The sequence below is a fragment of the Pristiophorus japonicus genome, chromosome 15, assembly GCF_044704955.1.
Source record: "Pristiophorus japonicus isolate sPriJap1 chromosome 15, sPriJap1.hap1, whole genome shotgun sequence".
NCBI lineage: Eukaryota > Metazoa > Chordata > Chondrichthyes > Pristiophoridae > Pristiophorus > Pristiophorus japonicus.
The window spans coordinates 97564936-97579241 of record NC_091991.1 but is presented as its reverse complement, the minus strand read 5'-3'; the positions used below and the strand labels follow the sequence as shown (position 1 = coordinate 97579241).

Sequence of the window (14306 nt, the reverse complement as noted above, 5' to 3'; positions counted from 1 at the left end):
TGAAATTGAATCATTCCCATTATTTGTTCCATTAACACAACATTACGGAACAGGTCCAAACATAAACATGGTCCATGTGGAATAGTTGTGTCTGAGCCCTCGGGCATCAGTAAAGCGTTCACGGATGAGCTGCTGGTGCAAGGCTCGAGCAATTGTTGAAGGAGCACGATGGCCCTCCCTCCTCTGACGTGCTCCGGCCTCAGGCACTTGCATGGCTTCCTCATCCTCGTCGTCCTCCTCTTGCTCATCATCTGCATCTTCCACATCATTATCATCAGCCACACTCACCGCAGGTGGGTCTTCCACTACCAGCTGCTGCTGCCTCATGATGGCTAAGTTATGCAGCATGCAGCACACAACAGTGAACTGATCGACAATCTCAAGGGAATACAGCAAGTAGCCTCCGGAATGGTCCAGGCATCGGAAACGCTGTTTCAAGATGCCAATTACGTTGCGCGTCGCAATGTGCGACATGTTGTATTGATGGTCAGCTTCCGTCCAGGTTACACATAGGGGCGTCATGAGCCAGGTGGCGAGGCCATACCCTTTGTCTCCCAGTAGCCAGCTCTGCCCTTCTGGCTGATGCTGCTGAAACATGGCAGATATAATGCTGTCGTGTAGGATGAACGAATCATGGGTGCTCCCAGGGTATCTTGCATCAACTGACATGATACGATGCATGTCGTCACACATGAGTTATACATTAATGGAGTGGAAGCCTTTTCTGTTCCTGTACATCTCGGAATCCTCCAAAGGTGCTCGCAAGGCGATGTTGGTACAATCAATGCAGCTCTGTACCTTTGGGAAGCCAGCAATATTGGAGAAGCCCACAGCCCTGTCATGAATTGCTTGGGCAGTCACGAGGAACTTTATGAAGCCATTGCTCCACGCATATAGTGCAGTCGTCACCTGGCGAATGCAGAAATGTGTTGCATGTTGAGAGATGGCACACACATCCCCAGTTGTAGCTGTCGTACGAAGCCCCTTGTAGAATTCTTTATGAAGATGGAGAGTGACACAGTTAATTCAGATACTAAGGTCCTGAACTTAAAGAAAGGTAACTTCGATGGTATGAGATGTGAATTGGTTAGGATAGGCGGGCGAATGATACTTAAAGGGTTGACGGTAGATAGGCAATGGCAGACATTTAAAGATCACATGGATGAACTACAACAATTGTACATCCCTGTCTGGTGTAAAAATAAAACAGGGAAGGTGGCTGAACCGTGGCTAACAAGGGAAATTAGGGATAGTGTTAAATCCAAGGAAGAGCATATAAATTGGCCAGAAAAAGCAGCAAACCTGAGGACTGGGAGAAATTTAGAATTCAGCAGAGGAGGACTGAGTGGGTAAAGTAAGCTTGCAGGGAACATAAAAACTGACTGCAAAAGCTTTTATAGATATGTGAAGAGAAAAAGATTAATGAAGACTAATGTAGGTCCCTTGCAGTCAGAATCAGGTGAATTCGTAATGGGGAACAAGGAAATGGCAGACCAATTGAACAAATACTTGGTTCTGTCTTCACTAAGGAAGACACGAATAACCTCCCAAAAATACTAGGGGACCGAGGATCTAGCGAGAAGGAGTTGTTCAGGGAAATCCTTATTAGTCAGGAAATGGTGTTGGGGAAATTGAAGGGATTGAAGGCCGATAAATCCCCAGGGCCTGATAGTCTGCATCTCAGAGTACTTAAGGATGTGGCCCTAGAAATAGCAGATGCATTGGTGGTCATTTTCCAACATTCCATGGACTCTGGATCAGTTCCTATGCATTGGAGGGTAGCTAATGTAATGCCATTTTTTTTTAAAAAAAGGAGGGAGAAAAAAAACAGGGAATTATAGACCAGTTAGCCTGACAGCAGTAGTGGGGAAAATGCTGGAATCAATTATTAAAGATGTAATAGCGCATTTGGAAAGCAGTGACAGGATCGGTTCAAGTCAGCATGGATTTATGAATTGTGCTTGACAAATCTGGAATTTTTTGAGAATGTAACTAGTACAGTGGATAAAGGAGAACCAGTGGATGTGGTGTATTTGGACTTTCAAAAGGCTTTTGACAAGGTCCCACACGAGATTGGTGTGTAAAATTAAGGCACATGGGATTGGGGGTAATGTATTGACGTGGATAGAGAACTGGTTGGCAGACAGGAAGCAAAGGTTAGGAATAAACGGGTCCTTTTCAGAATGGCAGGCAGTGACTAGTGGGGTACCAATAGGTTCAGTGCTGGGACCCCAGCTATTTAATATATATATTAATGATTTAGACGAAGGAATTGAATGTAATATCTCCAAATTTGCAGATGACACTAAGCTGGGTGACAGTGTGAGCTGTGAGGAGGATGCTAAGAGGCTGCAGGGTGACTTGGACAGGTTAAGTGAGTGGGCAAATGCATGGCAGATGCAGTATAATGTGGGGTTATCCACTTTGGTGGTAAAAACAGGAAGGCAGATTATTATCTGAATGGTGACAGATTAGTAAAAGGGGAGGTGCAACGAGACCTGGGTGTCATGGTACATCAGTCATTGAAAGTAGGCATGCAGGTACAGCAGGCAGTAAAGAAAGCAAATGGCATGTTGGCCTTCATAGTGAGTGGATTTGAGGATAGGAGCAGGGAGGTCTTGCTGCAGTTGTACAGGGCCTTGATGAGACCACAGTTTGAGTATTGTGTGCAGTTTTAGTCTCCTAATCTGAAGAAGGACATTCTTGCTATTGAGGGAGTGCAGCGAAGGTTCACCAGACTGATTCCCGCGAAGGCAGGACTGGCATATGAAGAAAGACTGGATCGGCTAGGCTTATATTCACTGGAGTTTAGAAGAATGAGAGGGGAACTTATAGAAGCATATAAAATCTGACTGAATTAGACAGGTTAGATGCAGGAAGAATGTTCCCGATGTTAGAGAAGTCCAGAACCAGGGCTCACAGCCTAAGGATAAGAGGTAAGCCATCGAGGACGGAGATGAGAAACTTTTTCACCCAGAGAATTGTGAACTTGTGGAATTCTCTACCACAGAAAGTTGTTGAGGCCAGTTTGTTGGATATATTCAAAAGGGAGTTAGATGTGGCCCTTATGGCTAAAGGGATCAGGGTGTATGGAGAGAAAGCAGGAAAGGCTACTAAGATGAATGATCAGCCATGATCATATTGAATGGTGGTGCAGGCTCGAAGGACCGAATGGCCTACGCATGCACCTATTTTCTATGTTTCTATGAAATGAGTCGGAGGCATAGAACGAAAGTGCAGCTGTATTCTTCACTTCAACTGACAAAGCAATCCTCCTGATGCTTTTAGGTTGCAGGTCTGTTTTGACCAACTCACATCTCATTTACAACTTCTTTGCGGAAACGCAGCCTTTTGACACAGTTTGCATCATTCAGGTGGAGGTACGAGCGCCTGTCTCGATATACCCGAGGTGGGTAATGCCTCCTGCCCAGCACCCTTCGGGCACTGATGTTCCTGATGCAATGACATTGAATTCATTGTCTCCTCCGTAGCACCATGATGCAGAAGTCTCGCACAAGGTATGGCATTGTCAGTGTTGCCCATATACCTAAATTTTACCTTTTGAAAGAAGCTCACAACGGCAGGGAAGCAGGCAGGACAGGTTCACAGTTCTCTCTCCCCAAGGTCTGTATGGATGGATCACACCCAATATAGGAAACATAGGAACAGGAGTAGGCCATACGGCCCCTCGAGCCTGCTCCACCATTCACTAAGATCATGGCTGATCCAATCATGGACTCAGCTTCACTTCCCTGCCTGCTCCCCATAACCCCATATCATTTAAGAAACACAGTATTTCTGTCTTAAATGTCACACTATTTTTGTCCTGCACAAGTACCTCCAGGTCCTGCTGTACTGCAGCACTTTTCAATTTTTCTCCATTTAAATAATAACTTGCTCTTGTGACTTCTCCTCTCTCTTTCCCCCCCCCCCCCCCTTAACTAATTGCAGTCTTGTGAATTCTTCCCTTCGCTCTCTTCCCGCCCACCCCCCCCCTCATTGCAGTCTTCAGAAGCCTTCCAATCGGCCCCTCGCGCTCTCTTTCTCCTCTTTTCCCCCCCCGCCCCGCACGCCTTGTTTTCTAGCCAAGCCCTGAGCCTCTGTCTGGGCGCCAAAGTTACGAACCTCCAGCCCTGCTTCAAGATGTTCGGTGGTGGCGTGTCAGTAAAAAAAGAGAAAACTTCTGAAATCCAACAAACTTCCGTTTACTAGGTTGACAGGTTAAAAAAAGTTGAACTTTATTATTGATTTTGACAGGTTCTTGACTCCTTGTAAAATCTTCGATTTAAAAACAATGGCGTCTTTCCGCGCCGATTTGACACTGTGCGCTGGTTTTCTTAACTCACCAGAAGTTTTTTCGGGAATGGCCAGATACACTGACCTACGAGGAAAAAATGTTGGCAAAACTGAAAAATTATTAAAAAACGGCACAGACATGAGAAAAGTTCAAAAAAAAACTGGCCTAGAAAAGAGGGAAACTTGGAAAAAATAATTACGCCCCAAAAAAATGGCGCTCGCCACAAATACAGCGCAAATGACCTGGGAAAATTGAGCCCCATGTGTGGTTGTAGTATATTTAAGGCCGAGCTATCAATGAGTAACAAAGACTTGGCCCCTATATTCCTTTCCATAGCACCAGAGAATGTTTCACTGGTGCTACACAGGATGTGGAGACCCATTACCTGTCTCCTGGATTTCCTGGGATTTCCAGCGTTTCTCAAAGAGACGCTATTATGTTCTAGGCCCCCCTCCCCCCCATTAACACCCCACCCCTCCCCCCATTAACACCCCTCCCCCCCAATATGTCGTGGAACCAACTAGCGGGGAGGCCATCTTAGACTCGGTGCTGTGTAATGAGAGGATTAATTAGCAATCTCGTTGTGCGAGGCCCCTTGGGGAAGAGTGACCATAATATGATGGAATTCTACATTAGATGGAGAGTGACACAGTTAATTCAGAGACCATGCTCCAGAACTTAAAGAAGGGTAACTTTGAAGGTATGAGGCGTGAATTGACTAGGATAGATTGGCGAATGATACTTAAGGGGTTGATAGTGGATGGGCAATGGCAGATATTTAAAGACCGCATGGATGAACTACAACAATTGTACATCCCTGTCTGGCGTAAAAATCAAAAAGGGGAGGTGGCTATCAAGGGAAATCAGGGATAGTATTAAAGCCAAGGAAGTGGCATACAAATTGGCCAGAAATAGCAGCGAACCTGGGGACTGGGAGAAATTTAGAACTCAGCAGAGGAGGGCGGGGAAAATAAAGTACGAAAGGAAGCTTGCAGGGAACATTAAAATGGACTGCAAAAGCTTCTATTGATATGTAAAGACAAACGTAGGTCCCCTGCAGTCAGAATCATGGGAAGTCACAACTGGGAACAAAGAAATCGCAGACCAATTGAACAAGTACTTTGGTTCGGTATTCATTAAGGAGGACACAAACAACCTTCCGGATATAAAAGGCGTCAGAGGGTCTAGTAAGAAGGAGGAACTGAGGGAAATCCTTATTAGTCGGGAAATTGTGTTGGGGAAATTGATGGGATTGAAGGCCGATAAATCCCCAGGGCCTGATGGTCTGCATCCCAGAGTACTTAAGGAGGTGGCATTGGAAATAGCGGATGCATTGACAGTCATTTTCCAACATTCCATTGACTCTGGATCAGTTCCTATGGAGTGGAGGGTAGCCAATGTAACCCCACTTTTTAAAAAAGGAGGGAGAGAGATAACAGGGAATTATAGACCGGTCAGCCTGACATTGGTAGTGGGTAAAATGATGGAATCAATTATTAAGGATGTTATAGCAGCACATTTGCAAAGAGGTGACATGATATGTCCAAGTCAGCAAGGATTTGTGAAAGGGAAATCATGCTTGACAAATCTTCTGGAATTTTTTGAGGATGTTTCCAGTTGAGTGGACAAGGGAGAACCAGTTGATGTGGTGTATTTGGACTTTCAGAAGGCTTTCGACAAGGTCCCACACGAGATTAATGTGCAAAGTTAAAGCACATGGGATTGGGGGTAGTGTGCTGATGTGGATTGAGAACTGGTTGGCAGACAGGGAGCAAAGAGTAGGAGTAAATGGGTACTTTTAAGAATGGCAGGCAGTGACTAGTGGGGTTCGGCAGGTTCTGTGCTGGGGCCCCAGCTGTTTACATTGTACATTAATGATTTAGACGAGGGGATTAAATGTAGTATCTCCAAATTTGCGGATGACACTAAGTTGGGTGGCAGCGTGAGCTGCAAGGAGGATGCTATGAGGCTGCAGAGTGACTTGGATAGGTTATGTGAGTCGGCAAATGCATGGCAGATAAAGTATAATGTGGATAAATGTGAGGTTATCCACTTTGGTGGTAAAAACAGAGAGACAGATTATTATCTGAATGGTGACAGATTAGGAAAAGGGGAGGTGCAACGAGACCTGGGTGTCATGGTACATCAGTCATTGAAGGTTGACATGCAGGTACAGCAGTTGGTTAAGAAAGCAAATGGCATGTTGGCCTTCATAGCGAGGGGATTTGAGTACAGGGGCAGGGAGGTGTTACTACAGTTGTGCAGGGCCTTGGTGAGGCCACACCTGGAGTATTGTGTACAGTTTTGGTCTCCTAACTTGAGGAAGGACATTCTTGCTATTGAGGGAGTGCAGCGAAGGTTCACCAGACTGATTCCCGGGATGACGGGACTGACATATCAAGAAAGACTGGATCAACTGGGCTTGTATTCACTGGAGTTCAGAAGAAAGAGAGGGGATCTCATAGAAACGTTGAAAATTCTGACGGGTTTAGACAGGTTAGATGCAGGAAGAATGTTCCCAATGTTGGGAAAGTCCAGAACCAGGGGTCACAGTCTAAGGATAAGGGGTAAGCCATTTAGGACCGTGATGAGGAGAAACTTCTTCACCCAGAGCGTGGTGAACCTGTGGAATTCTCTACCACAGAAAGTTGTTGAGGCCAATTCACTAAATATATTCAAAAAGGAGTTAGATGTAGTCCTTACTACTCGGGGGATCAAGGGGTATGGCGAGAAAGCAGGAATGGGGTACTGAAGTTGCATGTTCAGCCATGAACTTATTGAATGGCGGTGTAGGCTCGAAGGGCTGAATGGCGTACTCCTGCACCTTTTTTTATGTTTCTATAAGCACTCTAGTAATGACTCCACAAGGTAAGGTATTGTACTTGAACTGTGGTGACCTTAGTCCATTTATTGCAGCTCCTGAGTGAGGGTACAGCATGCTGAGCTCCCTTTTATACCTGGTTACCTGTTGTGTACAGGTGACCCCTAGGTTTCCACCAGTTGCACCCTCTGGTGATACAAGCATAGTGTATACATTGTGAAGGTACATCCAGTAGTCTTATGTAACTCTACATTGAGTGTACAGGGAGTATACTTATGTTATACATGCACAACATCACTCTCCCCTAAGTCTTGTGCCACTGGCCTTTGCATTATGTGCTATGGCCCTAGACTTGAGTGCCCAAAGCCCTTGCACCTTGTCAATGCTTTGGCTTGGCTCTCTCCCTGTTGACCCCCAAGTTCTTATTGCCAAAACATTGGGAAATGGTCAGCAGTGGACGGTTTGACATTGTAGTGGGGGTTGAATGGGTTCTGGGTGTGAGCTATGTGTGTCCATGCCGCATACTTCCATTTCCACCCCCCCCCCCCCCCCCCCCCATACATAGACCATGTGTGTGGCTTGACATCTGCATGTGCATACATGTACAGAAAGAAAGAACCAAAAAACACATAGGATTAATTACATCACTGTTTGGGTTCTGCAGCAGTGGAACAAGTACATTTTACAGGTAAGGTACATACGTGGTATCCCGACTTGCCCCTGGGTTGTGTCGGTGCAGGTGGGTGAGGACGCTAGTTTCAGAGTGACCAGACTGTATCCAGGTTGTCTGATGGCGGTGCTGCGCCCCCAGCCAGCTGGATGAGCTCGGATTGCTCACCTGGCTGAGTCTCAGGGCCTTTGCTGTTGCCTAGTGGTGGACAGAGCCATAGGAGTGTGTGGCCTCCCTGTCCTCCTTTGAGGGCTACGGTGTCTCTTTGCTGCCCTTCAGCGATAGTGGGAGCCTGGTCAACCCAGGTCCCGTTGGGAAAGCTGGAGGGTGCTAGCCTCTTGCTCCCAGTACTGGCCTTGGTGGCCAGAGGTAGAGCCGATCAGGGGCAGGGTACCAGTAGTGCTGACTTTGCCGTCCACTGATTGCTGGCCCTGCAGCTGGTATGCTTCCTCTGCGTGTGGCCACGCTCCCTGGGGCATCACATTGGTCCCGGAGGCACAGGCTACATGGTCGGGTAGCCCGCTGGACCTGGGTGCTTCCGACAGCATGCATGTAGAACCCGGCATCGCACGTCATCACTTTGTTTACTCTCACAATACATTGGTTCCAACTGCAGTCGCCCGACTTAGCATGGTTAGTTACATTTACAAACTTGAAATTGTCAGTTACATCTTTTACATATGTATCACCATCATCGCTGTGTAAAGATTGGAACTGTCCCTTCAATTGTGATGGGTTGCTGGTCTCCTTTAAGAGGGCCCTGCAATCTTTACCCCAATCCGGTTCGCTGCTCGGCATCACGTGTTGCTCCATCAATGCTGCTCCTCGAGGTCTGACCGCCGCCACCTTTACTTCAGGCACTTCACCTCGTGGTGCGGGCGCCATTTCCTTTCTCTCCACGAGGTAGGCTGCGGTGATCCTTTTCTCCCCAGGTTCTGCCACGGAAGCAGGGAAGTTCTGCGCTGATTTTCTTCCTCCGGAGTCCTGCCACTGGAGCCTGGAAGGTGAGGTTGGGTCGTTTGGGCTGGATCATCTCGCTGTTGGGTTGCGCATTCTGTGTCGTCTCCACACAGTCGAGTTGAGCAGCTGGTTTCTCAGGTGCTGTGCTGGATCCAACTTCGGGGCCGCGGAGGATGTCGATCGCCGGAGGCTATAGGTTTTCCCAGCTCCAACGGATCATTTTCATCCATCTTCTTCCTAATAACGTTGGACCATCCCCAGCAATGATCCACAAAGGTAACTTTTGCATCGCACCGTCATGGGACACCTGGACATCCACGCTGCCAACGACTGGGATGGTGTCGTTTGTATAGGTGAGCAGCTTCACTTGGATAGGGATCATTTCAGGTCGTTCAACTGGATTGTCCCAGAGTTTCTCAAAGGTCGCCTGATTCATCAGTGACTGGCTCGCCCCTGTGTCCACCTCCATCGTGACTGGAACACCGTTGATTTCAACTTTAATTTTCAACGGGGAACGCTCGGTGGTGCAGGTAAACACTCCGTACACCTCAGCGTGGGGCTGAGCTGCCTCATGGACTCTTTTTGATCGTCGCTGGAGTCCGGATGATCAGCCAACTCTTCATCGACTCGGTGAGTACAATTTCTCTTGCACATTCGCTGGAGGTGGCCCTTCGTGTTACAGCCTTTGCATGTATAGTCGTTATAGCGGCACTGGTGGGCCCTGTGATTTCTTCCACAGCACCAGCATGGGGTTAGCCAATTGGCCCCATGTGGCGGACTCAGGGTTGCGGGACTCGGGGTTCTGTTCTCTCTTCCCTGAGAGAGACTGCTTGCAGCAGCCCTGCCTCTAAAAGGCACCAGTCGGTTCATAGTACTTGCCGGGTTAGAGTCCTGGGGGTGAGACATCCACTTGGAATCGCAGGCTGAGATCATGAACGCCTGGTTCACGTTAATTGCCTTCTGCAGGGTGACCGTGGTGTCCCAGCTTGTGGAGAAAGCCCTCGTGGCCGATTCCAATAACGAAGATGCCTCACAGAGCTTCGGTGAGGTGGTCGCCAAAATCACACAATGCAGCCAATCGTGTGAGGTCTGCAGCATATTTTGCGATTTCTTGGCCTTCAGGCTGCTGGTGGGTGTAGAACCGGTATCTGGCTGTGAGGATGCTCTCTTTAGTTGTTCCTGTATCATCATTACGAGCTCCTCATACGTTTTATTAGTTGTCTTCACTGGGGCTAGCAAGTCGCTGACAAGGCCATATACAGTGGATCCACAATTGGTGAGCAGGATAGCTCTGCGCTTATCAGCCAGTGAAGTTGGGTTGTCTCCCGCCAGGTCATTCACAATAAAGAAGTGTTCGAGCCTTTCCACAAAGGCCTCCCAATCTTCCCCATCGGCGAATTGTTGAAATGTGCCAAGGTTAGCCATTTTCGCTTGGAAATTCGTAATCTCGTCGCCAGTTATTATGTCTATGAGGACTCTAGTAATGACTTCACGAGTCAAGGTATTGTACTTGAATTGTGGTTACCTTAGTCCATTTATTACAGCTCCTGAGTGAGGGTACAGTAAGGTGAGCTCCCTTTTATACCTGGTTACCTGTCGTGTACAGGTGACCCCTCGGTCTCCACCAGTTGCACCCTCTGGTGGTACAAGCATAGTGTATACAGTGTGAAGGTACATCCAGTAGTCTTATGTAGTCACAGTGGAAGACACAAAAACCATGCCAAAAATTGCTGGTTACGGGAATGTGGAAAGGGAGGACCTTGAGACAATCACTATCACTAGGGGTATAGTGCTGGACAGGCTAATGGGACTCGAGGTAGACAAGTCCCCTGGTCCTGATGACATGCATCCCAGGGTATTAAAAGAGATGGCGGAAGTTATAGCAGAGGCATTCGTTATAATCTACCAAAATTCTTTGGATTCTGGGGAGGTACCAGCGGATTGGAAAGCAGCAATGTAACGTTTAAAAAAGGGGGCAGACAAATAGGCCGGTTAGTTTAACATCTGTAGTGAGGAAAATGCTTGAAACTATCATTAAGGAAGAAATAGCGGGACATCTAGATTGGAATAGTGCAATCAGCAGACACAACATGGATTCATGAAGGGGAAATCATGTTTAACGAATTGACTGGAATTCTTTGAGGATATAACGAGCATGGTGGATAGAGGTGTACCGATGGATGTGGTGTATTTAGATTTCCAAAAGGCATTCGATAAGGTGCCACACAAAAGGTTACTGCAGAAGATAAAGGTACGCGGAGTCAGAGGAAATGTATTAGCATGGATAGAGAATTGGCTGGCTAACAGAAAGCAGAGACTCGGGATAAATGGGTCCTTTTTGGGTTGGAAATCGGTGGTTAGTGGTGTGCCACAGGGATCGGTGCTGGGACCACAACTGTTTACAATATACATCGATGACCTGGAGGAGGGGACAGAGTGTAGTGTAACAAAATTTGCAAATGACACAAAGATTAGTGGGAAAGCGGGTTGTGTAGAGGACACAGAGAGGCTGCAAAGAGATTTAGATAGGTTAAGCGAATGGGCTAAGGTTTGGCAGATGGAATACAATGTCGGAAAGTGTGAGGTCATCCACCTTGGAGGAAAAAAAACAGTAAAAGGGAATATTATTTGAATGGGGAGAAATTACCACATGCTGTGGTGCAGAGGGACCTGGGGGTCCTTATGCATGAAAACTCTTTTGGAGTTTACCTGAAAAACATAAACATTAATCCGTGCACCCCGACCTGGATGACACACCAGACATTTACAAGGCCTTTTTTTTCCTTTTTTGGGGTTTTTTTTTTTGTGTTTTTTTTTTTGGCACTAATATCACTTTTATTTTCCAGTGCCCCCTATAAAAGGGGAGGGGGACACTAAAAGCACCAGCAATTAAAACAAATTAAACTTTAAAACGTAAAATCAAATTAAAATTTGGTTGCCGGGCGTGATGATGCACTCCAGTCCCTCCGGTGCCCACCTCTCGCGGAAGGCCGCGAGCGTACCGGTGGACACCGCGTAAAGTTATGTGTCAGAAGTGGGATTCGAACCCACGCCTCCAGTTGGAGACCAGAATACCCGGCTTGTCGCGGAAGGATTTCACTCCTTGAGTCTGGCGCCTTAGACCACTCGGCCATCCTGACACCCATAAAGGTTTGCTGTGCTTTGACCCATCTGGAGTCAACTCAGTGACACGTGAGACCAAGTTTCTTTCTGGAGAATTGCCCTAAGCCAAATGCAGAGTGGAGAATGCAGGCATCGATCCCGCTGCCTCTCACATGCTAAGCGAGCGCTCTACCATTTGAGCTAATTTAGGCATGAATCCCAAAAAGTTAGTTTGCAGGTGCAGCAGGTAATCAGGAAGGCGAATGGAAAATGTTGACCTTCATTGCGAGAGGGATGCAGTACAAAAGCAGGGAGGTCCTGCTGCAACTGTATAGGGTATTGGTGAGGCCGTACCTGGAGTACTGCGTGCAGTTTTGGTCAGCTTACTTCAGGAAGGATATACTAGCTTTGGAAGGGGTACAGAGACGATTCACTAGGCTGATTCCGGAGATGAGGGGGTTAACCTTATGATGATAGATTGAGTAGACTGGGTCTTTACTCGTTGGAGTTCAGAAGGATGAGGGGTGATCTTATAGAAACATTTAAAATAATGAAAGGGATAGACAGGATAGAGGCAGAGAGGTTGTTTCCACCGGTCAGGGAGACTAAAACTAGGGGGCACAGCCTCAAAATACGGGGGAGCCAATTTAAAACCGAGTTGAGAAGGAATTTCTTCTCCCAGAGGGTTGTGATTCTGTGGAATTCTCTGCCCAAGGAAGCAGTTGAGGCTAGCTCATTGAATGTATTCAAATCACAGATAGATAGATTTTTAACCAATAAGGGAATTAAGGGTTACGGGGAGCGGGCGGGGAAGTGGAGCTGAGTCCTCGGCCAGATCAGCCATGATCTTGTTGAGTGGCGGAGCAGGCTCGAGGGGCTAGATGGCCTACTCTTCCTAATTCTTATGTTCTTATGTAACTGTACATTGAGTGTACAGGGAGTATATTTATGTTATACATACACAACAGACGCAACAAGGCCTTCACCTGCAATAGGTGGAAGTCCAGTGTTGACATGGCAATGAAGGGATGTTCCTAGTCCTGCTGACTGATTTCCCAGTCCTTGCATCCGTGAATGTGTATTTGCAGGGTCATTACAAGAAGCTGACAGTGGGTTCCTTCACATCGAATGGACCAATCGGGCCAGGCAACAAAGACCAAAAACCTGTTGAAAAGTGACCGATTTGGGTTTTAGGCCTGCAGGTCATCTGGCTGCTATTCTGAGCTGGAGGTGTCACTGGCTCATGATACTGACTCAGATCACCTCAATGCGCATCTGGTGTGCTGCACCTTTCAATCTGCAGGGTAAGAAGGGAAGTGGGGCGTGCGACAGGAAAGAAAGGGTAACAAAGGCAGTATTAGAGGAAAGAGGGAGGGATGGGGAGAGGAAAGGTCGGGAAATTGGAAAACAATAAGAGACATAGACAGGAAGGAGAGAAAACCACAAATAGAAAGTTGAGGAACAAGCAACCAATACAGGTTAGTAAGAGGGGAAAATTGAAAGTCGGAGTTGTGTGCCAGCCAGGCAAGTGTTGGGATAATCTGGCCTCGAGGTGATAAAGGCATGGATATGGTTCCAGCAGCTGATGGACTGAGGTAGGGGCGAATGGGTGAATGTAGCAGTGATTAAGTGATGGAAAGGTATGGAGTTTGAAGTTCAGTTCTGGGGTGAAAAGGTTAGCATGCTCTGGTGTGCAGAAATCTGATCCAAACAACTCCCATTTTCCGTTCATTCTCAATGGGGAGAACTTTGCTTTAAGCTGAAGATTGGTGCAAGTATTAGGTGGGACATTACCGTTGAGATCATTCTGCTGTTTCCTATCGCCCCCATTCCAGTCTTTCAACATCATACTGGGACAGGATGGCACACATCCCTCTGCCAATAACTTTATAACTGACTAGTGGGGGTGCAGCAGACTGTACCGCATTTATCTCCCTTCAGTCAATACTTGACTTGTACAGTTGTCCACTGGAGGCATGAGTGGTCACACTTCACCATGTGTAGGAACATGAGTGTGAATCTATGCCTGACTGCACAGTGCATAGTATGCTGGATGGTTGGAGTATGGCATTGCCCTGTTGCCCCAGGGTTAGTCGAGGATGTTTCTTTATTGGTGCCGGTGAGCTCCGTAATGGCTGTATGTTTGTTTCTGACAGTGCCGGTGAAATCATCATCAAAATGCACGGTGCCCAGCTGACGCACAAGTACCTGGAAAAGCACGGGTTTGAATTTCCCATCTTGGTGTCCAAGATAGATGGGCTTGGAATTGCTCTCCCACCAAGCACCTTTTCTGCCAGGGATGTGCAAGAGTATGTGGGTAAGAGATGGCTTCACCCAGTATTCACACACGATACAGCCACAAGCAAAGCTCAACAATGCTGCACGCTTGCAGTATAGCCTCCTGTTCCTGGATATTGGAGGGTGGGGAATAGATGGGATGTCCATCTTGGTGTAGC

General features: G+C 47.2%; 1 protein-coding gene and 1 non-coding gene across 4 annotated transcripts in view; one reads left to right on the top strand and one right to left on the bottom strand.

Annotated features, from left to right (window-relative positions):
* LOC139280923 (lysine-specific demethylase 7B-like) overlaps positions 1-14306 on the top strand; it is a 458954-nt gene that overhangs the window by 30565 nt on the left and 414083 nt on the right. For all 3 annotated transcript variants that reach the window (XM_070900731.1, XM_070900732.1, XM_070900733.1), the window contains one exon: positions 14007-14167. In XM_070900731.1, coding sequence (XP_070756832.1) covers positions 14007-14167 — 161 coding nt within the window. The remainder of the gene's footprint in view (positions 1-14006; positions 14168-14306) is intronic.
* Positions 11775-11888, bottom strand: trnal-caa (transfer RNA leucine (anticodon CAA)). The gene is made up of 2 exons: positions 11851-11888; positions 11775-11820 (listed from the first exon to the last, which is right to left on the bottom strand). It is a non-coding gene; the product is annotated as a tRNA-Leu (tRNA).